Here is a 27,923-nt window from a genome sequence, read left to right on the forward strand (position 1 = left end):
GTATAAACAGATCTAATACTGCATTAAGAAATACCAACAGATCTAATACCACACTACGACAGAACAAGAAATCTACATTACAGATTTCTATTAAGTTTATACGTTTGGTTGGTATAACATTTACGTTCCCTCATTAATGTATATATTACAAATTATTTTTTGAGAATTCAAAATTTGGACTATTTTAGATTTTAAAAAAAAAAAAAAATTAGCATTCAAGGAAAAAAAGCAAGTTTTTTTTCAAATCTATTTTTAAAATTATTTTCTTCCTTTTTACTCCATTTTCTTGTTTTCTATCTTTTTAATTATTTGAAAAGATAAAGTCTTTGTTAATTTAGTTTTTATAAAATGCAGTCTTCTTTAGCCTACATGTGTTTGTTCAAGTTGGCATTAAAACATACATTTGAAAACCACTGCAGACAAGTGGATTAAAGTAAATATTTATTTTGTTGACGCCAAACTAGTCTTTCTTGGGACTGAAGACACCTGCTACGCTAGGGATTTTTTTGTTGACACTTGTAGTAAAGTATTGACCAATGTTAGACAAACATTGTCTGTTGTTAGTCTCACGCTAAAAGGAAGTATTCCCAGTCTATAAGAGGATGTTGCGTCTGTATATGGTCTTGTTTTCTAGTAGTTATTATAATGATGCATTTTTCTTTAGCCTTAAAATGCATGATGGCTGTTGGAGTATTGCTTCTCTGTGAGTAGACATTTTTCTTAAAGTAGCACCACCTCTGTCTCCTGTTCAGTGGCGTACTGGAGTGGGGGGCAAAATGAGTATTTTTTTACATTAAATATTTAATATTACGCAAAATGCAGGGGCCCCTAAAGAGGTCAGGCCCCCGGGCCCCCAAATGAAGGCAAACTCCTAGCTACGCCCCTGCTCCTGATTTTGTGACTCAGTGCTGATGCAGGGTGCAGCTATGGGCCACAGAATGAAGAAGCTCGTTGCATCGGTTTTGTCTTCTAGACACATTTCAACATTGCATCCATGTTGAATCGTATGTATTGAATAAAACTTGCCAGGGATGAAAGAAAGCCTCAAACGGGTTGAAGTTGTAACGGCAGTTATAGTAGTTTCAAAGAATTCGAGTTTGTCTCCCCTGGATGATTGGCATTTCGCTTTGCTCTCGAAAAGCTCTCTAAAAAAAATACAAATTAGTTTTTAGTTTGTTAACTTCTACAGAACCTGAAACGTGAGGTAAACTCCGATTGGTTAGCTATTTACATCTACTAGGAACTAGCTCAGACATAAAGATACCTGGGAAGGAAAGCTATAGGATTGGCGTATAGTCCACAGAGAAGTCTAAGCTCTCGTGTCAGTCACAAATCTAGCGCCTTTAATATAGACTTAGCAAAGTAAACACTTTCCTTCTAACTCCTATATTAATGTGCACAGTAAACACTTTACTTTTCTTCTAACTCCTATATTAATCTGCACAGTAAACACTTTTCTTCTAACTCCTATATTAATGTGCACAGTAAACACTTTTCTTCTAACTTCTATATTAATGTGCACAGTAAACACTTTTCTTCTAACTCCTATATTAATCTGCACAGTAAACACTTTTCTTCTAGCTCCTATATTAATGTGCACAGTAAACACTTTTCTTCTAACTCCTATATTAATCTGCACAGTAAACACTTTTCTTCTAACTCCTATATTAATGTGCACAGTAAACACTTTTCTTCTAACTCCTATATTAATGTGCACAGTAAACACTTTTCTTCTAACTCCTATATTAATGTGCACAGTAAACACTTTTCTTCTAACTCCTATATTAATGTGCACAGTAAACACTTTTCTTCTAACTCCTATATTAATGTGCACAGTAAACACTTTTCTTCTAACTCCTATATTAATGTGCACAGTAAACACTTTTCTTCTAACTCCTATATTAATGTGCACAGTAAACACTTTACTTCTAACTCCTATATTAATGTGCACAGTAAACACTTTTCTTCTAACTCCTATATTAATCTGCACAGTAAACACTTTTCTTCTAACTCCTATATTAATCTGCACAGTAAACACTTTTCTTCTAACTCCTATATTAATCTGCACAGTAAACACTTTACTTTTCTTCAAACTCCTATATTAATCTGCACAGTAAACACTTTACTTTTCTTCTAACTCCTATATTAATCTGCACAGTAAACACTTTTCTTCTAACTCCTATATTAATGTGCACAGTAAACACTTTTCTTCTAACTCCTATATTAATCTGCACAGTAAACACTTTACTTTTCTTCTAACTCCTATATTAATCTGCACAGTAAACACTTTTCTTCTAACTCCTATATTAATGTGCACAGTAAACACTTTACTTTTCTTCTAACTCCTATATTAATGTGCACAGTAAACACTTTTCTTCTAACTCCTATATTAATGTGCACAGTAAACACTTTTCTTCTAACTCCTATATTAATGTGCACAGTAAACACTTTTCTTCTAACTCCTATATTAATGTGCACAGTAAACACTTTTCTTCTAACTCCTATATTAATGTGCACAGTAAACACTTTTCTTCTAACTCCTATATTAATGTGCACAGTAAACACTTTTCTTCTAACTTCTATATTAATGTGCACAGTAAACACTTTTCTTCTAACTTCTATATTAATGTGCACAGTAAACACTTTTCTTCTAACTCCTATATTAATCTGCACAGTAAACACTTTTCTTCTAACTCCTATATTAATCTGCACAGTAAACACTTTACTTTTCTTCTAACTCCTATATTAATCTGCACAGTAAACACTTTACTTTTCTTCTAACTCCTATATTAATGTGCACAGTAAACACTTTACTTTTCTTCTAACTCCTATATTAATGTGCACAGTAAACACTTTTCTTCTAACTCCTATATTAATGTGCACAGTAAACACTTTACTTTTCTTCTAACTCCTATATTAATGTGCACAGTAAACACTTTTCTTCTAACTCCTATTAATCTGCACAGTAAACACTTTTCTTCTAAATCCTATATTAATCTGCACTGCTGACTTCTTCAGGGCTTACACAATTGGATGGCCGTTTGGGCCTGTAGCTAAGGCCTGAGGGTAGAATGAATCCCATAATATCATGTTGGCTTCGACCCTGACTAGGCTTAAAACTGGACACTTTTAATCAGAAACAGAATGCTTAATGGCCGGATGCCCAGCTGTATCTGAATCTGCCTATCTTGGCCGCCATATTAAATTTGCGAAACTAATAATTCATCACCTGGCCTTAAACACATGATCTGATTGGAAAATGTAACCCTTCTAATTACGACTACTCACCACGGGAGGGTCTCGAGTCAACCAATTGTCTACTATTATGGGATAGACATACGAGGCGCGGTGGCTGAGCGGTAAAGCGCTTAGCTTACGAACTGGGGGTTCCCGGGTTTGAATCCTCGTTAATTTCGGGATCTTTGGTGCCTCTGAGTCCACCCAGCTCTAATGGGTACCTGACGTTAGTCGGGGAAAAGTAAAGGCGGTTGGTCGTAGTGCTGGCCACATGACACCCTCGTTAACCGTAGGCCACAGAAACAGATGACCTTTACATCATCTGCCCTATAGACCACAAGGTCTGAAAGGGGAACTTTTTTACTATGGGATAGGCCTAACTCTGGACGGTGGATTTTCATCGACAAGATGTACTCTATATTGACAAAAAAGAAAAATCTGAAATGGTCATTGACATTGAAGTACCATATCAGACATAAGAAAAACGGAAAACGATCAAAAGGATCAAATATCAAAGCATAAACTTAAAGCGACCATGTAAGTCATCTAAAATAACAATAGGCCTAAGCTTTGTCTGTTACTATATTAACCAGGGGAATACCACACATCTGAATGTATATTATATTCGTTTATACAGTATTACTTCATAATTGTAAAAATAAAAATCAGTGACCATTTACACATATTTTTTTAAAAAGTTCATTGTAAGTTTTATCTTTGAGCCTCAAGTCCTAACATAAAAAAAGAGAGCATTATTTCCCCTGCATACATCGACCCATCTATGACCTACATCAGTGGTTCCAAAACTTTATTGTCTTGTAGACCCCTTACCATGTTTTCTGATTTTCGGTAAACCCCCTGCTTAACTTGCAAATTTTGCATATTCATGAACATTTTTTATAAACTAATTTCTAACTGTAGTGAGTAGTAGAGTAAATTAAAAACTACATATTAAGTTATAGATCTTTTTCATTGATAAAACCCAAATTTAAACTAACTAAAATAACAATTTATATGTATTGCTGGAATCACCAAACGCACTGGAAATTATTGTTGTGCAGGTTTATCATCCGTTGCAAAGGGTATTTTATATAGGAATTTGTTGTTCTATGAAGTAGTCCTTTAAACATTAAATATTAATTAATTAATTACTTTGCTTTAGTATCGATGTCAAACTTTTTGCAAAGAGCTGTTTTTTGTGTATTTCTTGATCTTTCACATGTGGCTCAAATACTGAGTCGGCGGAACTGTTTTCACTGACTGGAGAAGGGACGAAGCCAAGTAACTGCTGCCTAAACCTGTAAGCTTCGAGCAGGAAGGGCTCATTAGCCTTGTTTTGCTACCCAACTAGCAGAAGGAAAACTGAATTCAAAACTCTGCTGCCTTGCAACTAAACCCGTAGGCCTACGTGGGAATTGTTTCGTGGGTAACCCTAAGGAAGAATAAAGAGCCGACGACCCTTAGGCTGTTTACAGCACAAAGCGCAACACTGTCAGAGCCGACGATGCCGCTGATCCCAAACTGTATAGATGTCGTTTGCAAAGAATTACATAAGAAGCATTTAATTTTATAACTCATGCCACCTATGTGCCCTTGAACTGTAGCGTTTCTTAAAGAAAATATTTTAATAACATCAGATGTAGGTTTGAGTAAAAAAGTATTTAAAATTACAACTGCTGGTAAAAGCAATGTTTTAACTATAGTGTTTTTCCGTATTTTGCTATAAGTAACGAGATATTGTAAGACACTCACAAACCATCATCTTCTCTATATGATGTCTAAGAGAGATTTTGTGGGTCTATTCTGAACTATATCTTTCTTGGAAAGTTTTTAAAATCTCTATCTTTTTATCAGGGTGGCATTATCTCAAATGATCCTTCAGCGTAGGCCCTAATTGGTTTCATAAAAAAAGGCAATTGACAACGCTTATTTGACAAGAAAGGAATGAATCCCAATTTTAAATAAGCAACGTTGTACAGTCTACATTTCTTTTTGTTAAAAATCAGTTACATGTAGACAAAATTAATCTGTTTAAATAAATATTGCAATTAAATGCAACATTTTTGGGGGTTTGATGAGCAGGATACATATTTAAAGGATTAACTAAGGTACAAATCATATATTAGTGTAGGAAAGAATTACTTTAATGGGATGTTTAAATAAAAGTCAGGACCCCTGTGGACATCTCATAGACCCCCAATTTCTTCTTTTACTTCCTTAGACCCCTTGGAAGTCTTCGTAGACCACTGGGGGTCAATATAGACCACTTTGGGAATCACTGACCTACATAATATTTCGTCTTCTTAGACCACTTGGGGACAATATAGACCACTTTGGGAATCACTGACCTACATAATATTTCGTCTTCTTAGACCACTGGGGGTCAATATAGACCACTTTGGGAATCACTGACCTACATAATATTTCGTCTTCTTAGACCACTGGGGGTCAATATAGACCACTTTGGGAATCACTGACCTACATAATATTTCGTCCTTCATTCAGACTTTTTTTTTTTTTATTGTCTGTCGTTTCAAGTGGTAATATTATAAGAATGCAGTTGTTGTTGGTTTTTTGTTTTTTTTTTCGTTTTATTGCAATTACTTAAGTGACTTACTTTCTCTTCCATCGAATCTAGGTCATTCGGAAGCAGCTCATTTGGCTAAACGCCTGGGGACAGACCTGTTTGATAACTGTTTATACACAAAGGTCACTTGTGGTTTCGATCCCTGCGCTACCTACACCTGTCCTACAGGCAAAAAGTGCAACATGTAAGTGTTTTTTTCAGCAGTATATTTCTTTACATTTGGTATATTTTAGTTTCGCAGGTCACATTCCCATTAAGTCTGTTCACTTGCTCTTAGCTCTTACGATCTGACCATTAGATTTACGTGTCCACTGGCGGACAACTGGACAGTCGCTGCTTCGTCAATGCTCTACAGCTCTTTTTAAGTTCGAAGAACGCTGCGTACCCAGCGCAGATTTTATGCGTCAGAGCAGTGATGCCCAACCTAGATCGGCCCGCGGGACACTTTAATTTCTGGCACTCATGTCGCGGGCCGTATCAACGAAAAGAAAGAAAAAATGGGCTACCTATCGTTTCATGTCCTCTGTGAAACCCAACCCTAGCTTTTACACTTTCCTTCAAAAGTTTTACATCCAGAGTCTATATTTGCTTTCTTCGGATCTCCTATTTCATTAACGCACATACTTAAATGGTACAGTACCAAAAGCGTTGTTACCAAAAGGCGATCTGAAATAATGCCCTGGGTTGTACACACAGGATGTCACGTACCAGGCTAAATCACGACAGCAGCGGACAGTTCAGATAATTTAAAAGAAAAACGTAAGATTTATGTCGCCTAAAATTAAAACATTTAAGTTTGTTGTTGTTGTTTGGTTTTTTTTTTAAGAATAAAATTTAATATGACTATTAGAATAACTGAACATGAAATAAATGGGAGAAAGAGTGAGAGCCTTAAATAGGTACAGATTTATTTTCAACAATTACTTCCGTTGATAGGACTGACCAATTCTGTTCCTGTTTTTTTATTTATTTTAATTCACTTTCCAAAAGATTACATTGCGAAAGAAACAACAATAAATGTAAAAACTTTGTTCAGAAATTGTTCATAGTTCTTGCGTTCATTTGCTTTTCCTATTTTCCCCCTCTAGACACATGAAATTCCGCATACATCCCACATAGGCTTACATCTCACACGAAATGCCTGATCTTCGGAGTTTTGAATGGCAATGTCTTTATTTACTAGTAGTCCAACATTTCTGGGACACATACACACACAGAGGTTGTTATGGATGGTGTGTTCTCAATCATTCTCTAACTATGGGGAAGGCTTGTTAATACAGGTTCTGTTATCTTGTAATAAGAAACATTAATATTTTTATAGTGACTTCTACTCTAAATATACACTGACAATTTTACTGTCTATTCATAGCATTCATTCATGTATCATAGTTGGTGTATACATATCATAATTTTAGGAAAAGAGGGAACAATTAAGCAAAAACAAATATATATATAATTTATGTACTAGGATACTTTCACATTGTTTTCATATTTATTAATATTAAACAAAATATAACACGTTATAATTTAATGAAACACTGTTCTGACTATGTAAGAGTTAGATTTCAATAACAGATTTCATATTTCGGTAATACGTTTTACATAGATTTGTTATTTTTGTTCTTTTGATAAATATACGGGGAGTAGCATGGAGAGCCTACAATTTATAGAACAATAAAATGTACAAAAGCTTTAATAAAAACTGTACAATTTTGGAGAGTGTTCATTTTCACAGTCAACCCCCCCCCCCTTTTTTTTTTCTGTAAGGGTCTACAAGTTTGAGCTATATTGTCTTTTTCTATTTGATAGTATTTGTTTTATCAAGTAATGATAGTTATTTAAATTACTAATCGTATTCATATAAATAAATATTAATCGTATTTTTGTAAATTTTAGCAGTCGTAATTGTATGAATTACTTATAATAAAGCTGATAAGTGACTCAGCGAAGTAATTGGTTTATGTAATGTGCAGATAGATCACGATCCTTTGGTGTTAGCACAATGGAAGATTTTAAAGAATTTTACATTGTTACTAGAAAGCTAAAAATTAGCTAAATATATATTTAAAAAGTTTATATCAAGAAAAGAACTGATCATTTACAGCAATATATATATAATACTGTAAAAACTTATTTTTCTTTTCTATATTAAACAAAATAAATTAATTACCCACTAATTACTTAGTAGAATTGCTTTTTTTATTGGTTCGTGTTCGCTAGAAACAATGATTAATTGTGCAAAGTTTTAACTTCATACGAGAATGGAAAGTGGGAGAAAGAACGTGCTCAAACTTTGTACCAGACAGACAGACAGACAGACAGGCGGGCTGAGATGTTATTAGCTTTGTTAAAACATTGCTTTCTGTGCTTAAGGTACACCATTTTAAAGGGGGTGGGGTGGGCATTAATTAAGTAGGACCTGAAGCTGACAGGCCGAGTCCAATCATTATAAGAGGCCTGAACACTGACCTGCAACGTAGCCACCTGTGGCTCAATTAAACTTCAATGTTTCCAATTACATGTAAATACAAATAATTGATATATAATTTTAACACTATTTTGATCTTGGTATTAAATATCATTATTACCGCTAGTTAGCTGCCCTTGTTTTTAAACTTATAGATTGAAAGTGTACTGCTTCCTGTACATTGACATCAGTGTGTACTCTAAACGGAAGAGCTTAGATAATGCGACTCTGCAGTTCTAAAAATGTGCACACAAATAGCTTATAAACATTTCCTTTAATTTGTACACCGGATGCACGATAGAAATTGCTCTTTATAGTTTTTAAAGTTGGAGAAAAGCAATTTTACATAGACTTATATGGAGGCGCAGTGGCTGAGCGGTAAAGCGCTTGACTTCCGAACCGGGAACCGGAGTTCGAATCCTAGTGAAGACTGGGATTTTTTAATTTCGGGATCTTCGGGCGTCTCTGAGTCCACATGACACCCTCGTTAACCGTAGGCCACAGAAACAGATGACCTTTACATCATCTGCCCTATAGACCACAAGTTCTGAAAGGGGACCTTTACTACTTACTACTATATATGTTATATCTAGACTGGACATGGAGGTCTTTTAAACTACAAAAAATGTGAATTTTTTTTTTAAAAGTTGAAACAAGGCGTTGTTTTGTAAAGTAGTTATAAGAAGTAAAGTTGTTGTTTTTTTTCAACCCTAACCTATGTAACATATAATTTAATGTTTAGATCTAGATCTAGTAATTAAACAATAAAAATAAGAGTACTCTCGTGTCATAATTATTATTTTGCAATTTTTAGATACATAATCTAGAAAGATCTAGGTAATCAATCTATTTAAATGTACATAAGATTATTAAAATCAACAGACATGAATTATTTCGATCTAGGATTTCTAAAACATCTCAATTGAAACTAACAGGAAATAGCTTTGTTTCATATATTAGCGTGAATATATAGTTCTGTGATTAATAGCCCATTCTTAAGAAAATCCGAGAAATGATTTTGCATTATTTCTAAACTTTGAAAACTAAAGATCATTACTTTTCGAAGACAGAAAAGATTGATTGGGGCGACTTCCCTTAGAGCTTGAAAAAGAGTTACGTACATAAAAATCTATGTAAATAGGTTTGTGAATCGATCAATCGCGGATAAGAATTTGTTTCCAGTTTCCAGTCAAGATATAATATATAAGTCTATGCAATTTTATTTTTGGAAAGATTTAACTTTTATGAATGTCCCTTGTTTACAACGAATGGCTGCCTGGTCGTTCGGTTTGCGCGCTAGACTGTCGTTCAAGCCCTGCCCGCTCCGATCCCCCGTCGTCCTGCGGAAGGTTTGGACTAGGATGTAAGTTATCTTCAATTCTAAAGGAACATCCGAAACATGTAAACCATTTTAACAAACGTCCAGAATATTCTAGAAGTTCTAGAGGGAAAGAGTACATCTAGACCCTTTGGATCTTGTTACACATTTATTTGTTTTAGCATTTTATCAGGAGAGTAAATCCTTTTTGTTTATATTTACAAACAGATTCTAGCGTTTTATTTTCTGAAATAATGCATTTCATCCTTTACCAGAGGCGTAGCTAGGGTGGGGAAGGGAGGGGGAGAATTTGAAATTCCCTCCAGACCCCCACTTGAGAGCCGCCAAATGAGTGTTTTTTGGTTTTTTTTAAATTAAATATTAAGTATTAAGCAAAATGCAGGGGCTCACAAAGAGGTCCAGCACCCCGCACCCCCCAAATGATGGCAAATTCCTTGCTACGCTACTGTCCTTTACAGATGCATACAGATTCTAGCATTGCATTTTCTTAAATAATGTATTTCTTCTTTTACAGATGTTTTGACTGCAATCCGTTTTGTGTTTAAGTTTAAACTCTTCTGAGCTGATGATTTCCAGAGCAAAACGGACAACAATAAAGTCTCACTAAAATGGAAACCAATGTGTTGTTTTATTTGCTTTTAATTTGTGTTGTTTTAAGCAACGGCCTCTTGGTGACTTTAAGGCTTATAGACAAATGTTGGTCTACATTTTTTTTTGCCAGTTTCTATTAACAAGAGCGCAGTGTGGCATGTGCTAAGTCTTAACACTTAAATTTCAAAATATTCTGAACAATTTTATTACAGTAACCGACATTGAAAAGCAAAAGGAATGTAAAATATTGCTTCTATATAGATTAGAAGGGTTTGAAACGGACACACTTTGTATAATAACTAAGGCACTACCAAGTCTGGCAAGGATGAGAAGTTGGCTCCTCACCAACCGCCCTGACAGGAGCCGCCCCCAACAACAAGGTGATCATTTTTTCCACCTGTCTTTCGTGAGACCTGAGTTCTTGAGCCAACGTCTTAGGTTCCTCCTCCAATGCGAAGGTCGGAGACCGAGCCCACTGTGGGACTTTCCTTGTTCCTATAATGTACCAAAGCAAAATCTGTGGGAGAATCATCACCACGCGTATGGTCCGCATTAGGGAACTCTGCAACGGTCGGGACTGGGTTAGCAAGCCCTTATCCCATTCTCACCACGTGCATGTACGCTCTCACTAAAGCATAACTGCGGTAGCCCACTGAAAGCGAGGCTCGATCTTGTTCTTAGACTATCCGCTTCCCCGGGCTAAGGTTTCCATAGAGGCGAAACTCTGAGTAGACGGGATCTGGAATCACGGTAACGGCTGTGATCAAATGATCATGTAGTTGATAGGGAACCTTCGAACAGAGAGATCGGTGAAGAGCCATCTCTCATAATTCTTAACATAATTTTCTATTAGATATGGCCTCTGCACTTCCCCAGGGATGTTCTAACGTCTTCACCACCTCCAAATAGTAGGCCCATATAGCGTTTGTTTCTAAGCCACCAGACTACAGAACGAATACGAATACAGAAACGATTACAAATAACAGTATGAAAACAAGGACGAGTAACATATATACAATGAATAATGCGAAATTGTGTTTTAGAAGAGTTGAAAAAGATTTTGAATTTTTGGCATCGATGTTTAGACATTTCCTTCTCTGTCGACAATATACCGCAAATGTTTCAGCCTCTGTTTATGTTTTTCCTTTGCTTAGTTGACTTAACAAATGTCTTGGTTTACACTTCAGTTCCAAATCTTCTCTTGGACAGTAAATCTACTTCTACCATTCCTCCATTGCTTTTCCATTTGTAACTGAAAAGATCAATTAAAATTTTTTACAAACTATGTCCTTGATTGTTTGACCCTTATTTTTTAACGAGACAAATTAGAAGGATCATCACTAAATTGATTCACTAACATTTTCCAATAACAATGAATGTAGCATTTTGTTAACGCTCATTCGAATGTTTTAATGGTGGTCACTGTGTCACTAATGACATAACTATAGGACTGGATGAAGTCGCGATAAGACCCTTCTCGGAGTTCATACTGTGCCGTTTATAAATTTGTTTAAAATCGTTTCCTAAGGAATGTGGTAGATCAGCGACTACTGATCATTTCATAGAAATAAGAGGAATGCCTTGGATTTGCCGTTGTCGGAAAGATGTCGTCTGCACATCATTCCGCCCCCCCCCCTTCCCACGAAACTTCTATACAGATTAGAAATGTTCCATAGGAACGGTAAGTGCCGATGCAGTTGGAAGTCATGGCTAGTCTATATCAATAAATAATTGTACGAAGTTTCAGCTTGATTGGAGAATGGGTGTGGGAGATAGAACTAGTACACACTTTTAACCAGACAGACAGACAGAGTGAGTTTACATAAGCTTTGTAAAATATATTTCCACTTACTTATAGTTATTCTTTTCAAGATATTTTTCCACACTGGGCTTGATTTTCGGAACAGAATTTTCACTGTGGTTTCCCCTTCCTGTGATGATTTTGGCAAATCTGTCCTCTTTCCGAAAGTTGCTGTCGTGATACTCTAGGAAACCCAGAGACAGAATACAAAGTGAAAGCTACATATCATTCTGTTTCTACGGAGCTGTACGTGAATGCATTGTATACTAATTAACAAGTTAGAAACTACAGAGAAACGACTGCCGTTTTTTTTGTAGGAGTAGAAACATGTTGTTACGTCACATCCTGACAAGTTGCTTTCACAAATAACAACTAGCAAACAATACAAATATTTTTTTTTATAAAAAGCTTATTTAAGTGGAAGAACTGTGTATTTATAGTCATATCTTTCAATACTGTAAGACTTTAGTTCCTTTAATCAATATTCAACTAAATTAATTATGGACACCTGATTATTTAACTGGTTAAATTTTTTATGATTTATATTTTGTTATGGACAAAAAATAATTGTGTAAAGTTGAAACTGGATCCGAGAATGGGAAATTGGGGAAATAGCGTGTACAAAATGTGTACATCGATAGATAGATAGATAGATAGATAGATTGATAGATAGATAGATAGATAGATAGATAGATAGATAGATAGATAGATAGATAGATAGATATGACATGATAGATAGATAGATATGACATGATAGATAGATAGATAGATAGATAGATAGATAGATAGATAGATAGATAGATAGATAGATAGATAGATAGATAGATAGATTGATAGATAGATAGATAGATAGATAGATAGATAGATAGATAGATAGATATGACATGATAGATAGATAGATAGATAGATTGATAGATAGATAGATAGATAGATAGATAGATAGATAGATAGATAGATAGATAGATAGATAAATAGATAAATAGATAGATAGATAGATAGATAGATAGATAGATAGATAGATAAATAGATAGATAGATAGATAGATAGATAGATAGATAGATAGATAGATAGATAGATAGATAAATAGATAGATATGACATGATAGATAGATAAATAGATAGATAGATAGATAGATAAGATAGATAGATAGATAAGATAGATAGATAGATAGATAGATAGATAGATAAGATAGATAGATAGATAGATAGATAGATAGATATGACATGATAGATAGATAGATAGATAGATAGATAGATAGATAGATAGATAGATAGATAGATAGATAGATAGATAGATATGACATGATAGATAGATAAATAGATAGATAGATAGATAGATAGATAGATAGATAGATAAGATAGATAGATAGATAGATAGATAGATAGATAGATAGATAGATAGATAGATAGATAGATAGATATGACATGATAGATAGATAAATAGATAGATAGATAGATAGATAAGATAGATAGATAGATAGATAGATAGATAGCTGGATAGATAGATAAGATAGATAGATAGATAGATAGATAGATAGATAGATAGATAGATATAACATGATAGATAGATAGATAGATAGATAGATAGATAGATAGATAGATAGATAGATAGATAGATAGATAAATAGATAGATAGATAGATAGATAGATAGATAGATAGATAGATAGATAGATAGATAGATATGACATGATAGATAGATAGATAGATAGATAGATAGATAGATAGATAGATAGATAGATAGATAAGATAGATAGATAGATAGATAGATAGATAGATAGATAGATAGATAGATAGATAGATAAGATAGATAGATAGATAGATAGATAAGATAGATAGATAGATAGATAGATAGATAGATAGATAGATAGATAGATAGATAGATAGATAGATAGATAAGATAGATAGATAGATAGATAGATAGATATGACATGATAGATAGATAGATAGATAGATAGATAGATAGATAGATAGATAGATAGATAGATAAGATAGATAAATAGATAGATAGATAGATAGATAGATAGATAGATAGATATGACATGATAGATAGATAAATAGATAGATAGATAGATAGATAAGATAGATAGATAGATAGATAAGATCGATAGATAGATAGATAGATAGATAGATAGATAGATAGATAGATAGATAGATAAGATAGATAGATAGATAGATAGATAGATATGACATGATAGATAGATAGATAGATAGATAGATAGATAGATAGATAGATAGATAGATAGATATGACATGATAGATAGATAGATAGATAGATAGATAGATAGATAGATAGATAGATAGATAGATAGATAGATTGATAGATAGATACATACATACATAGTTTAGGAAATGTACAACAATTCAAGCAACAGCCTAAAAAAAAATAAAGCTAAATACTAAAGTATACACTCTGGACGAACGTTCGGTGGTCACGTTAGTCTGTCTCTAGGTTTTAAATGTACCGTCGCGTCGACTAAAGAAATCCCCAATTCACCCCAACTTCTAGCGTCTATCAAGTCATTACAGCTTCATGTAGTTTTGCACTGTTTAGCATGCTCAGAGCGCTAAACTGAATATCAGCTTTGTTTGTTTGTTTTTTCTAAGTATTTTTGTATGTTATTCTTCTTTTGTTTTACAGTACGGTATTTCAGTGGTCTTGCTGATGTGCAGCGAAAGATCAGCAATTATTTCTCACGATAAAGATAGGCTTCTACACATAACGAGATGTTTCCCTGTATATTAAGTTTACCCCAAACGAATTTCCGTATTTGTTGATAAAATAGACCATTTATAACATTCCTCATTCGATTATCCAGACATACCCCGTTTTCAATAAATCAGGATAATTGACAGTTCTACAGTACTTGGTTCAAAGTTCATCAAAGTGTGAAGAAAAATGCTAAAGAACAGTTAGGTTCACCTTCGATCTTCTTGTACAGGAAGCGATCACATTGGAAAATAGCCTCGTTCACAGATAGACCATGAAGATCTTTGAATTTGGGGCCAAACCTGAAAAATGACAACAGAATGTGTCAACATTTGGCAAAATGTTTGTCAACAAAGTTTTTGCTAATCTTTTGTTCATACGCGTTCTTGAACAGAAGAATGTGAACGCTTTGACATGTCCTCTTAATAGCTAGCAAACTCTACATGGGTTCAAATGGGAAACTAAAACCTGGACACGGATCTCGAAAACGGCTCTAACGATTTTCATAGAAAAGTACCAGATCATTGGCCACACATGGAAAACTCCTTTCCCTCGACCTATCATTTAGTCTGGCAAAACGTTCAATATGTCGACCGTCTTTCTAAGTTCTCTTTATCATTAGTCTTGGACAGAATCTCTTTCAATGACAGAACCGTCCATTATTTTATGTTGTCTTCTCATCGCTTTCTCTGTCTGCCTCTTTTTTTTTTCCTGGTAATGTTCCCTGAAGGAAGGTCTTTTTCAGCCCTGAGTACCTTGTGATATGGACAAACAGTTTTCGTTTCCATATTTGACAGCAATTAATTGACGAATTGGTTCCATTGTTTCATTGGTGCATGTCGAGTCTTTGCCAATGAATAATTGTGAGAAGTTTCAGCTTCATCCAAAAATGGGTGTGTGAGAAATGACGTGTACAAACGTTTTACCAGACAGACAGAAAGACAGACAAAGTAAGTTGATATAAGCTTTTTAAAAAGTAGCTAAAGTTTGGCAAGCGATTAATTTTATTCTATTCATTAAGTTATTATAATTGTCGCATGGATGAGACAAATATAGAAAACGCCTTTCCATCCAACGTTTCAAGCCCCAGGGACTTTTTCAGGCACCGTAGATTTGGAACTGCACAAACTACATACTTCACTATTTTGTTCATTTAGCAATTAAATTGTTGAACAGTATGTAACTAGCTGTTGTAAATGTCGCATGTAATGTTAAAAGGGAAACTGGGGTATGAACGTATATTTTGTGTGCTATTCTACAAGTGTTTGCTCTAATCACGAATTGTTTTTTGTAATGCACACATTTCCTCACGGATAATAAAGATTATTATTATTTTTATTATTATTATTCAAGAATATTAAGATTTACTGGTTCAAAATGATTTTATTTTAGATTAGCTTGCATATTAGCTCCTTTACGCTCACAAATTAACTTGAGCCCACATTGTTTTAGTTAACAGTGAATATAAATCGAATTATTATTATTATACAAAAATAAATTGTCATTATTTAGTCTTATAAACAGTGTCCACTTGGGAATTTTCTTGATCTGCAGCTGAACGCCCTCTGTCAGGAATCGAGAATGTCAGAATTGTCAGTTTTCATTACATGATTGGCTTATTATTACAATAGATTATATTAATTTAGTTAACTTCCATAGCCACTTAAATACGTTCGAGCGTGTGTTTTTATATTTTGTTCTTATTTTTAAAACTATAAGTTGATCTTTATTTTAAAAAAAATAGTTTGTTTTTCTACTTACGGTGTATTTTTGGTATCTCTGTCTTTCTCAGATGAGGAATCTGAACAAGAGTTCATAGAATGACATCGACATAGACTCTCAGATACTGAAATCTGAACTTTATCATCATTTCCTAAACTATCATCATCATCCTTAATATGTTCTATCAAAAAATATTTTAGTTGGTTTAATCTTTTCAGAGCTAATTTCTGTTCTATTGATGTCTGTACATCTAGTATATGTTGCTCTAGCCTCTGTTTATCTAGTTTCTGTTGGTCAAACTGTGTTTTCTGTAAAGATTTTTGCTCTAGAAGTTGTTGTTTTAGCATGTTCATATTCAACTCTTGTTGGTCTAATAGTTTCTGTTCTAGTGTGTGTAGATCCAACTTGTGTTGTTCTAATAGGCTTTTATTGCGTTGATCTTGCTCAGACTTTTCAATCATCACTTTTTGTCTCAATGAGATGTTTTGGGATAATTGATCTGCAAGCTGAGATTTAATCTTTTTAAGCTCAGAATGTGTATGTTTAATTACAAGATTCTGCTCCTGTTTGGTGTTTTCGTGGTCTAATTTGTGTTCATCTAAGTTTTTTTGAAACACCATATATTGGACTTCCATTTGTTTTTCTATTTTTTCATTCTCCCTCTGTTGTAGATCCAATCTTTGCTCTTCTGACTCTTTTTGTTCTAAAATTTGCTTTTGAAATGTTTCTTGTTGACATATTTGTGCTCGTGATATCTCCCGTAATAGATTGCCCTGTTCTTTGATTCGTTTTTTTAATTTGTGGTTTTCTTGTTGAAGTTGTTGGAAACTTTGCTGGTTTAAAGACATTTGGTCTGAGAGTTCATTATGGAGCCTTTCTTGATGAGATCTTTGCCGGGACCATTGTTCTTCCGTTACTTTTATCTGCGCTTGTGTTGACGCTTTCAAACTTGTTATCTCTGCCAAGACTTGAGCTCTGTCATTGTGTCGAGTCATGCGCAACTTTTGTTGTTGACGAGCTACTTGTTGAAGTCTTAAGTTTTGTTCCGAGAGTGAACGCCTGAACTGACAGAGCTTTTGATTGGTCTCTCGTCTCCATCTACTTGCTTGTAGCTCTTTTACTTTCCAGTTATGAATTCTGCTCTGAATGTCGCACTGAAACAAAATATGATGGAAGCACTTTTACGACATATATAGCAAGATATATTTGTGCATATATATATATATATATATATATATATATATATATATATGTACTATAAAGTAGAAAGTAAGGCGTATGTATGTATGTATGTATGTATGTATGTTAGGAATAGAAATAAAAACCGCTTGACCAATCTTGATAAAACTTGGCAGAAATGTTTCTTGGGTACTAACTTAGACCGTACTTTATGTATTGTAGCCCTAAAACAAACTTAAGACCTTCAAAACAAAAAAGTTGACCGACTCTATTAAAGCTATAGTATTTTATGGATCTAGGCTTTGATTACAATGTTGGCAAAGGTGTTGTTTTACATGGTAGGCATCTATCAGCCCACATGTTTTGTGTGTCGTATGGAATATTACTTGCTAGCACACCTCTATAAATGTGTATGTTCTACTAGTTGGTGCCAAGTTGACTGGGCGTTTGCTTATTGTCGAGTTCACACCATAGACATTAGGTCAGGCAGATGTATGCCAACCGTATAAAAATACTTTATTTAACCTTTTGTTTAAAACTGGAGAAAAAATAAAAAGAGGTCACGGTTGAGTTATTTCTAAGCAGTCAAGTGCAACTTCTAGAAAAAAAAAAACGAAACAATATGAAAAGATAATTTTAGAGACGACTTTACGTGTATCTTCAGTTCAGTAAATCGATAAACAAATACCTAATACGCCTTAAAGAATTATACATTCAACCAATATATCTAATATATATATATATAATTGAATGTAAGGTATGTGTATTTATGTATGTATATATATATATGTTTGTTTGTATGTATGTATGTATGTATGTATGTCACGCATACAAATCAAAACCATTTGACCAATCTTGGTAGATTTAACATAAATGTTCCTTACATCATAGCGAAGACCATAGTATATGTTTAATGGCTCTTTCACAACAGGAGGGCCCTATGCATAAAAATACCTAAAATTACCCGATATAATAAAGAGTTGCGTTCTTTACTAGAGATAAAGAACGAAACTCGTTACCACATCGGGTAAACCCATTTTCACAGGAATTAATATTTGTCATGAATGTCGTCTGAACGGGTTGACCCATTTCCGCACTCTTCTTTTAGTTTCGTGTCAAAGAAAAAATGTGAAGGGAACATACGCCATGTTTGACATCTAGATCCAATCAAGTAGTGATGCCCAAACTAAGGCCCGCGGGTCATATCCGGCTAGTAGCATTATAAATAGAGAAAAAAATCATAATAAATCTCTTAGCTCAAAAAAGGTTTTAGCTGATAAATATGATTTAGTGGAGATCTGTATATTTTATATCCTTTTATACTTGTTGAATGATATGTAGAGAATACATTCGTTAAAAATTGCTGAATCGACCACTCTCCTGTCATTATGGCCTGGTATTTGCTTTGTCATGCTGGTAGGTAGGACGACAAAGTCTCCAAGTGGAAGGGAATTAAGTGGAAGCCCCGCATCATCGCATTGACAGTTCAAGACGCGGTTATATCAATTCACTATGTCTGATAAAAAGTTTTGTACCCGCTATTTCTCCCACACCCAATCTTGGATCAAATTGAAATTTCACACAACTATTTCTTGTACCTGACAAAACAAGAACCAATTAAAAAACAAAATAGCCGATTAATTAATTAACTATTGGTAAATAATCACTTTATTTGGTATCGTACAATGGAAACAAATTGTACTTGACAGAATTAGTCACCTTTACACAGTGTGTAGAGAATTAGGTCGTGGCTTAAAGGTTTTAAAGCTAACAACAAATACATTTAAAACCTATTTTCATAAGCACTTCGGTGGCTCTGGCCTGGCGCAGTGTTTAGTGTATTGGCTTGAGGAGTCTTTAGCCCTGTAGTTCAAATTCAAGTCGTAAAGTGTGTTTTTTTAATTATAAAATGCACTCAAAAAAGCGATCACACTAACATTCACACAGATAAGCCATTCTTTCTCCTTCTCCTTCTTTCTTACTGATTCAGACTAACGACATGATCACAGCACATTGAGAATGCTGCATGCCGTTGATCTAAATAACAACATTTGGTTAAAATAATCTCTAATCTCACAGATTTATCATTGTTAGTCTAGATTGAATTCAAATTTAACTAGATGACTGATTCAAACTAATTGATACTATTTCACTTAATATAAACTTTGTTTTTGTTTTTTTCAGTATTTTTTTTTTATTTTGCTTGTTTGTACAAACCATTCGCTTTCCGTGACCACACTATGTCATCAGCGCATCAGTAATAATCCAACTCCCTCGAAGCTCGATCCTTCGGAGAGTCTGGCTCTCCTTGAACTAAGCTCTTCATTTTCTGTCAAACTACTTGCAGTTCGTGGTCTTATTCAATGCACAGGCCATAGATTTGAAACCCGCACAATATGCAGATCTAATGGACCACATTTTTATCACTAAATTTCATAATAACATATTCAAAACTTCCGTTTTTAGGTAAATGTAACAGCTATTAATTTTTATTGTAGCACATTTAAGTTACGTTATGTTTGATTGCAGCAGAAAACTTGATCACTTATTTCATTACTTACAAAAGGAAGTTTCTAAGCCTATTACTATTCATTTGCGTTTTTAACTGTCATGTTTGTCAGCCATCTACCGATGGCTACCCTATTCAGGGCTTTATCCTTCTTTCTGTCTTCTTATCTCTCCTCCTATGTAAGGCTATATTGTCCATTTTTGTCCTTTTTATCCTCCTGCTTGTCCTTTTCTCTGTCATTTTTTTTAAAGAGTTTTATCGTCCATCTGTCATTCTTTATCTTTGTGTCTTTCTGAGTATTTATAAGGCTGTGTAATCTTTGTATTTGTAAGTTATGGTTCAGTTCTTTTATGTGTTATTGGTACTTTACTTTTTAGTCAGTCTTCTGACTTTTGACAATTGAGTCATTTATTACAAAATGATCTACTAAGCTCAACTTTCTTCTTTTCAAAGTATTGTAAAACTTCTTATTTTTGCCAGCCGGAGTGTTGACTTGTAAAGGTACTAAATGATTTGTCTTCTTTACCTGGTATCATTTAATGGTGTTACTCTAATCGAATTAAAAAATGTGTTTGTATTTTTTAATAAATCTAACTGTTGTACTTTACGTGTGTTCTAGTTTCTGTTTTAGAAAATAGATCTTGACGACCTTAAAGTGTTGACAAATGACAAAAGACGCATATGCAAAAAGAATTGTGGAATGACAACTAAAGATATTATTGTGTACTTACCAAAACGACGCAGCAAAGAAAGCTAAATACAAACAGCAGATCAAACATCCACATTTCCATTTTAGATTAGTGACTAGTCTCTTTATTTACACTTACAAAATGTTGTAAAAATAAGCTAAAAAAATACTATACAGGTTGGAAGCTATCAATTCCATGTTTAATTGCCTGCGTGTCGTTTATACGGTAATCGATATTTTCCATTGATCGAACAAGTAGTTCTACGAATTGTAAATATTGATTTTTTTTAAAGTCAGTATCTTGTGTTTTCTTAATTTCCATTCATTGACTGAGACAATCATCTGGATGTATAATGTTTTAAAACAGCTTTGTTTGTTTACTGTTAGCTGTTGACGTTCTCTCTGCCAGTCTCTCTTTCTCCGTCTGTCTGTCCTTCTCACTGTCTGTCTCCCAGTCTCTCTATCTCTGTCTTTCTTCTGTCTCTCTGTGTTTCTCTCTCTCTGACTCTTTCTGACTCGATCTGTCTTTTTCCTCTCTCTGTTTTTTTCTCTTTCTCTCTCTCTCTCTCTCTCTGCCTCTCTGTCTTTCCTTTGTCTCTCTCTCTGTGTCTCTTTCTGCCTCTCTCTTTGTTTCTCTCCTGTCTCTCTGTCTTTCTTTCTGTCCCCCCCACTCTCTCTCTCTCTCTGTCTTTCTCCTGTTTCTGTCTTTCTATTTGTCTCTCTTTTAATGTCTCTCTCACTTTTTCTCTCTCATTCTCTCTCTCTCTGTATCTTTCTGACTCTCTCAATCTCTCTTTAACTCTCTCTCTGTGTCTCTCTCTCTCTCTCAACACATTGCACTCCTCTTTCTTCTTTTCTTTGTCTTTCTTTCTGTCTAACCATCTCAAGTGCAAACTTTGCTCTCTACTTTCTCCGTTTTTTCTTTAGCAAAAAAAAAAAAAAAAAAAAAAAAGAGGGGGGGGGACAGTTACAAGTTGTTTTTTTTTTATTATTTTTTTTTTTTTTTACATTTTTTTTAGATTTGCAAACATGACGGAAAATCTATAAATAGCAAGCTTTTGGGAGTATCCTGTGTACAAACTAAAGGTAGTGTTGATAACTTAGTCTTTTTTTTTTAAAGATAGATCATTCATTTTTGCGACTTTTCTAGTACTGCAGAATTAAATTTCAAAGTCCGTTTGATTATTCACAGAAGAGTTTCACTATGGAGGAAACTTTAGACTTACAACTTTTTTTTATTACAAAGCTTCTATTAACTCACTTTGTCTATCTGTCTGGCCGAAAGTTTGTACACGTTATTTCTCCGACACCCAATCTCGGATCAAGTTGAAATTTTGAAGAATTATTTTTTTTACCTGACAACACAATAAACAAAAAATAACAAAATAGTTAATTAACTATTTGTAGTAAATTACTTTGTTTGGTAGGAAACAGTACTTGACTGAAGTGGTTTAATACGCTTAATTTATTCCTTTTGCCGTATAAGGCTTAGTGAACGCAAACATCAAATAGAAACAATAGATAACTCTACAATCTTCCATGTTCCTAGTTTCTTCGCTAACTGAGTGGTTACCGTGTTGCTTGTGAAGCCTGAGAAGGCTTTAGCTCTCAAGTTCAAATTCAGGTCGTTCTCTTAAAACAAAAACAACATTTAAAAAGCGATCACCCAGATACCCCGTTCTTTCTCTCCCTTTTCAACTGGTCCAGACAAGTGATAGGATTATAGCGCATTGAGAACGCTAAAAGCATGAAATAGCGCTAAACAAAAACATTTGGTAAAAACAAAATTCTAATCGCACAGATTTATTGTTAGCTTAAAGCTATTACAAATTTAATTAATTGATTCAGATTAATATATACTTGTTTTTGTATTTTGCTTGTTAAAAATTAAAATGCACAATGCATTAAGGAGACTGGATATATAAGTCAACTGTACTTCCGTAAATTAGATCTCATTTTCTTTAAAACCCTATCATCAGCTTGCAAATTCTTCATAGGCTAAAAAAACAACAGGGTTGGTAAACATTGATCTTGAAAACGGCTCTAACGATTTTCCAAATAATTTTTAAAAACTAGCTAATTTGTCACACAGGGGAAACCATGGTTTGACTGATATAATTTTAAAAAAGAAAAGGCTAAAGTGTTATTATTCTGAACAAAAGTAAGTCAGTGAGTATCCTGCATGTATTTTAAAGAGTTTTTACGACTTAAAAAAAAACGTTACAAACCGTATCCCCAAGTAATGTTTATAGTTTACGGTTGTGTTTTAAAAACAAACTTCATCGTTGAACAGATTGTACTTAGTTTGCAAGTAAAACAATTATCTTTAGCATGGCACTTACGGTGTACATACAATATATAATTTCTTTGTTTGTATGAAATCAGAATTATGCTTTTTATCTTTGTGTCTTTCTGAGTATTTTTAAGGTTGTGTTTTCTTTGTATTTGCAACTTATGGTTCAGTTCTTTTATGTGCTATTGGTACTTTACTTTTTAGTCTCCTGACTTTTGACAATTGAGTCATTTATTACAAAATGATCGAACCAGCTCAACTTTCTTCTTTTCATAGAATAGTAGGATTTCTTATATTTTTGCCAGCCAGAGTGTTGATTTGTAAAGGTACTAAATGATTTGTCTTCTTTACCTGGTATCTGGTAACTAGCATTTAATGGCGTTGCTCTAATCCAATTTTAAAATTCGATTTTTTTTAACATAAATATTACTTCTGTGTTTTACGTCTGTTCTAGTTTCTGTTGTAGAAAATAATAAATAGATCTTGAAGACCTTAAAGTCTTGACAAATGACAATGACGCATATGCAAAAAGAATTGTGGAATGACTACAAAAGATATTATTGTGTAAATACAAACAGCAGATCAAACATCCACATTTCCATTTTAGAATAGTGACTGATTAGTCTCTCTTCATTTACGCTTACAAAATGTTAAAAATAAACTTAGACTTAAACAAAAAGAGTTTGTGCTATCAAACATTGCGTCGGATCCCTATCGGATCCGCCTATTTGCAAGGAATATTCAAGAGGTGATTTTGTTTTGATTGTCCAAAGCAATAATGTTTCACATGTTCCTTTTAAGTTGAAGATAATCTACTTCCTAGTAGATGTCAGCCGAGCAATGTTAGATAATCTTTCGGCATTGTTTTGTAACTGAAACTAAAAAAGAAAAAGAACAGGTCTACCTAAACTTCCTGATTTGGCACTCTTAAGATCAATATCTACTACATCTAGATCTAAAATCAAAGTTTGGAATAATTTAGATGTAATTTAGATTAGATTTACGTTTAAAAATAAAGCTTAGATCAATATAATGAAAGCATTATTACATTAAAAAATAGTAGATTAGTTTTAATATTTAGTAACATTGCAATATAGATCTAGACATTAGGAAATCATAATCTACACTTTAAGTCTAGATTTAGATCGAGAAATTGTAGATATTGATCTAGTCTATATAATTCATAGCTAGATCTCGAAATTCTAGACCAAGAATTTACAGTGATTTTAATTAGAATATAAATCTAGATCTTGTGTACAAAGTCTGGATTAGATGTAATTCTAGCTAGTGTGTCTTTTTTAATACATGATAGTTGACGAGGTTTAATAAACGTTGATGTACCTAGTTCTTATAGCATTTCATTTCAAGAATGTATTTCATATGACGTCGAAAGAAAAAATTTTACTACGTCACACGGCCTAGTTAGACAAAAAAAATGTCTTTATTAACACGAGATAGTTGACGAGGGTTCCTAAGACACTGGTGCACCGAGTTCTTATCGCATTACGTTTAAAGAATGTCTTTGTCTGTCTTTCTCTCTCTCTCTCTCTCTCTCTGTCACTCTGCCTCTCTCTGTCTTTCTCTCACTCTCTCTCATTCACTCTGTCTCTATCTGTCTGTCTCTCTCACTCTATTTCTCGCTTTGTCTCTCTCTCTGTCTCTCTAACTCTCTTTGTCTCTCTCTCTCTCTGTATTTTTCTCTTCTCTTACTTCAGTAAAGTACTGTTTATTTCCCTTGTTTGAGGTATAAAACAAAATAACGTATTACCAATTGTTAATTAACTAATTGGTTAATTTTGTTAAATGGTTCTTGTATTGTCAGGTAAAAGAAATTATTGTGCAAAATTTCAGCTTCATCCGAGATTGGGTGTGGGAGAAATAACGTGTACAAACCTTTGGCCAGACATAAAGACGAACAGACAGACAGACAGACAGAGTGAGTTGATATAAGCTTTGTAATAAAAATTAGAGCTCATTTCCTTTACGATTCCTAATATCAACTTGCAAATTCTTCATAGGTTGAAAAAAAAAAAACAGGTGTTGTTGAACACGGATCTCGAAAACAGCTCTGAGGATATTAAAAAAAAAAAATATTGAAAAAAAAAATACTTCCTAATTTGTCACGTTCAAGAACATTAGCTGCATTATTTTAATATAAATTTAGCTAACAGAATTAATTTGTGACATCTGGCGTACCCAGGATTTTTTTTGGGGGGGGAGAGAATATACTTTTAATCTACCTTTCATTAGATATTTAATTAACTAATTGTTCTTTGTTTTTGTTTTTTAATTGATTCTTGTTTTGTCAGATAAAAAGAAATAATTGTGCAAAATTTCAACTTGATCCGAGATTGGGTGTGGGAGAAATGACGTGTAGAAACTTTTTACCAGACAGATAGACAGAATCAGAAAAATCTTTTTTAAAAAATGCAAAGAGAGCTGCCGAGTCAGAAACCCCATTGACAACGAAAAACGTGCTGAGAATTACTCCCTTAGAGCACGTGAGAGGAAGCGAGCAGTGAGTCTTAAGGTTGCCTTGTCCCCGTACAAGGACAGCCTCTGTGTCGTACATGAACCAGTATTCTCTCTATCTATAGCTTGTCCCAATCGTCCTTCGTGCAGAACTTTGCATTCATAAAGAATGTGTTCTATTGTTTCATCGTCCTCCATGCAATGGCGACACCGTGTGTCGTAGTTCTCCTTCCATCGTCCGAGGTAAGCACCAATTGGACAATGGCCGACACGGAACTGGGCTAGGACTGCCTGTTCCGCACGATTAAGTTGCCACCATGCATCCCTTCTGTCTGGTCTCCTCATTGCCCGATAAAGCTCACGCCCCTTGTCCGAAGAATCCCAGCCGTCGTGCCAAAGTGTCAACATGCGCTGGTTGACTAGGGATCGTACACTTTCATATGAGTACGGTTCATCATTTTCGAGCGCCGTTGCGACCGCGGTTTTCGCGAGCTGGTCAGCCAAATCGTGGCTGACCACCCCACAATGGGCGGGCACCCATTGCAAAGTAACGTTCACGCCGAATCGTAGGAGACGCCCTCCGACCGTTAGGACGTCCCATACCCTTCTAGCACCTTCATCCAGCCGTTCTATGGCCTCCAGTGCGGCCACCGAGTCCGTGAAAAGGACTATGTCGTGCGCTGACGCAGTCCCGTTACGTACCATCGTAGCCACCCAGTCCAGTGCTTGGAACATTGCTTCGAGTTCTGCCTGATGTGGAGACAAGTTTGTAAGCGGTACGCAAGTACCCAAGATAAACTCTTGCTCTACGATATAGTTTTGCAGACTTCTGCGACATAATAATAAGAGAGCATAAGAAAAAGTCGAAGTAGAATTTTGAACTACATGTAATACACACGTAACTGTGTGAAACTTGAACTCATAGTTTTTTATATCTGGACATGAAATCGTTGTCTTACCTGTCAACCATTTGTGGCCTTTGGCATTGAAAGCGACATCGAATTCACAAAGACCATCTGTAATTACGATACTGGAAACCAAAGCGATACCAAGGATACAGGGAATCCAGATCTCTGTTGACTGAAGTATCCATTTTGACGGCACGGGTTCGAAGCACGTGACCTTAGGCTATATTTAGTATCCTATAACAAACTTCATTGATAGTCTTATAGTCTAATTTATATAAAGTGTACCTGTGAAATCAGAGTTATCTCTCTTTTGGTAGGGAAACAGTAGTTTTCGTATATCGAAAGGGAGCTAAATACACAAAGGTAAACACACACAAAATCTCAAAATTTTACATAATCATAAGGTATCAATAAAGTTATAGAATAATTTTTCGTTTAAATTTTACGTTTAACAATTATTTTATATTCACAACTTTATTTTCAGGAAAGTTTTGCAAATTTTTTCCCCTTAGATTTAGGTCTAAATGAGTTCAGTTACCCAACAATGTCAAGATTTAGCAAAACGCACAGATGTTAACTGTACCTGCTAGTACAATATGCATGTACACTCCATAATGTAAAAGATTCGTACCTATTATCATGTTATTCAAAAATTCATGTTTACAAAGAAAAATATGTTTTGTTTCACTTGCTTTGGATGTTCTTTCAGAATTGAAGCAATCCTAGCAATGTCCACGGGCAAGATTCAAACTCAGGACTATCAGGACGTCCAGAGCGCATACCACAAACATCGTTAACATGTTTAGACAGTATCGCCAAAAGTGTTTCATCTAACTTTTATGTCTGTAAGTGTTGGTACTAAAAAATAACTTTCAAAAAATATTTATAACTTGAAGTAATCCTCTCTTGAGTAACTACTTAAAAAAACATGACTCAATGTCATATTAAATAATTATTATATTCAAATTCAATACTACCAGAATCAGACTAAACATGAAAGCAGGAAAAAGGAAAGAGAAAACAAGGACTCATAGGAGGCCGGCCCACAAGGCATCCTCATTAGCACGAGCTGGAAAAAGGCTGTAGATATAGCTTGCCAACCCATGCACCGAACAGCAAGGGAGTACCTATGCTATATTCAATAGTAAATACTACAGTTATTACAAAGCTTATATGAACTTACTCTGCCTGTCTGGTAAAAAGTTTGAAAAAGTCATTTTTCCCACAAACCTTTCTCTGATCAAGTGGAAACCTTACATAATTATTTATTGTACCTTTCATAACACGAATAAATAAAAAAAAAAAGATTTACCAATCAGTCGATTTATTACTGGTAATCAATTATTTTGTTTGATACCAACATGGAAATTTTTTTTATCTTTTTAAAGACTTTTTTTTTTTACTTTGATAAGTTTTAGAAGTT

At 34.3% G+C, this 27,923-nt stretch overlaps 1 protein-coding gene and 1 long non-coding RNA gene across 5 annotated transcripts; one reads left to right on the top strand and one right to left on the bottom strand.

The window, feature by feature from the left end:
* The first annotated feature begins 548 nt into the window (after window positions 1-548).
* LOC129927810 (uncharacterized) lies at window positions 549-10,245 on the top strand. The gene is made up of 3 exons (XR_008779497.1): window positions 549-703; window positions 5,876-6,008; window positions 10,145-10,245. It is a non-coding gene; the product is annotated as an uncharacterized LOC129927810 (long non-coding RNA).
* Window positions 10,238-26,701, bottom strand: LOC106080041 (interaptin-like). Of its 4 annotated transcripts, none has more exons than XM_056039262.1 (5): window positions 26,552-26,701; window positions 16,491-17,605; window positions 14,943-15,031; window positions 12,074-12,206; window positions 10,238-11,473 (listed from the first exon to the last, which is right to left on the bottom strand). In XM_056039262.1, exons 2-5 carry the CDS (start codon window positions 17,444-17,446, stop codon window positions 11,398-11,400), a joined length of 1,254 nt encoding a protein of 417 aa, XP_055895237.1. In that variant the 5' UTR covers window positions 17,447-17,605; window positions 26,552-26,701; the 3' UTR covers window positions 10,238-11,397. The 4 variants fall into 4 exon arrangements, 3 of the variants coding, with proteins under 3 accessions (XP_055895237.1, XP_055895236.1, XP_055895238.1); XM_056039261.1 differs by lacking the exon at window positions 26,552-26,701 and adding an exon at window positions 20,871-21,486; XR_008779496.1 differs by lacking the exons at window positions 10,238-11,473; window positions 26,552-26,701 and adding an exon at window positions 20,871-21,490 and having other exon boundaries at window positions 14,845-15,031.
* Between the last annotated feature and the right edge of the window lie 1,222 nt (window positions 26,702-27,923).

Source organism: Biomphalaria glabrata, chromosome 8 (genome assembly GCF_947242115.1).
Source record: "Biomphalaria glabrata chromosome 8, xgBioGlab47.1, whole genome shotgun sequence".
Classification (NCBI taxonomy): Eukaryota; Metazoa; Mollusca; class Gastropoda; family Planorbidae; genus Biomphalaria; species Biomphalaria glabrata.

Coding starts and splice junctions, on each gene's coding strand:
- LOC106080041 (XM_056039261.1), bottom strand. CDS start 20,930: ATGGAAATGTGGATGTTTGATCTGCTGTTTGTATTTAGCTTTCTTTGC. Junction 15,032..16,490: donor AGAGATACCAAAAATACACC/GTAAGTAGAAAA, acceptor GTCATTTTTCAG/GTTTGGCCCCAAATTCAAAG. Junction 12,207..14,942: donor CCTGTACAAGAAGATCGAAG/GTGAACCTAACT, acceptor TGGGTTTCCTAG/AGTATCACGACAGCAACTTT.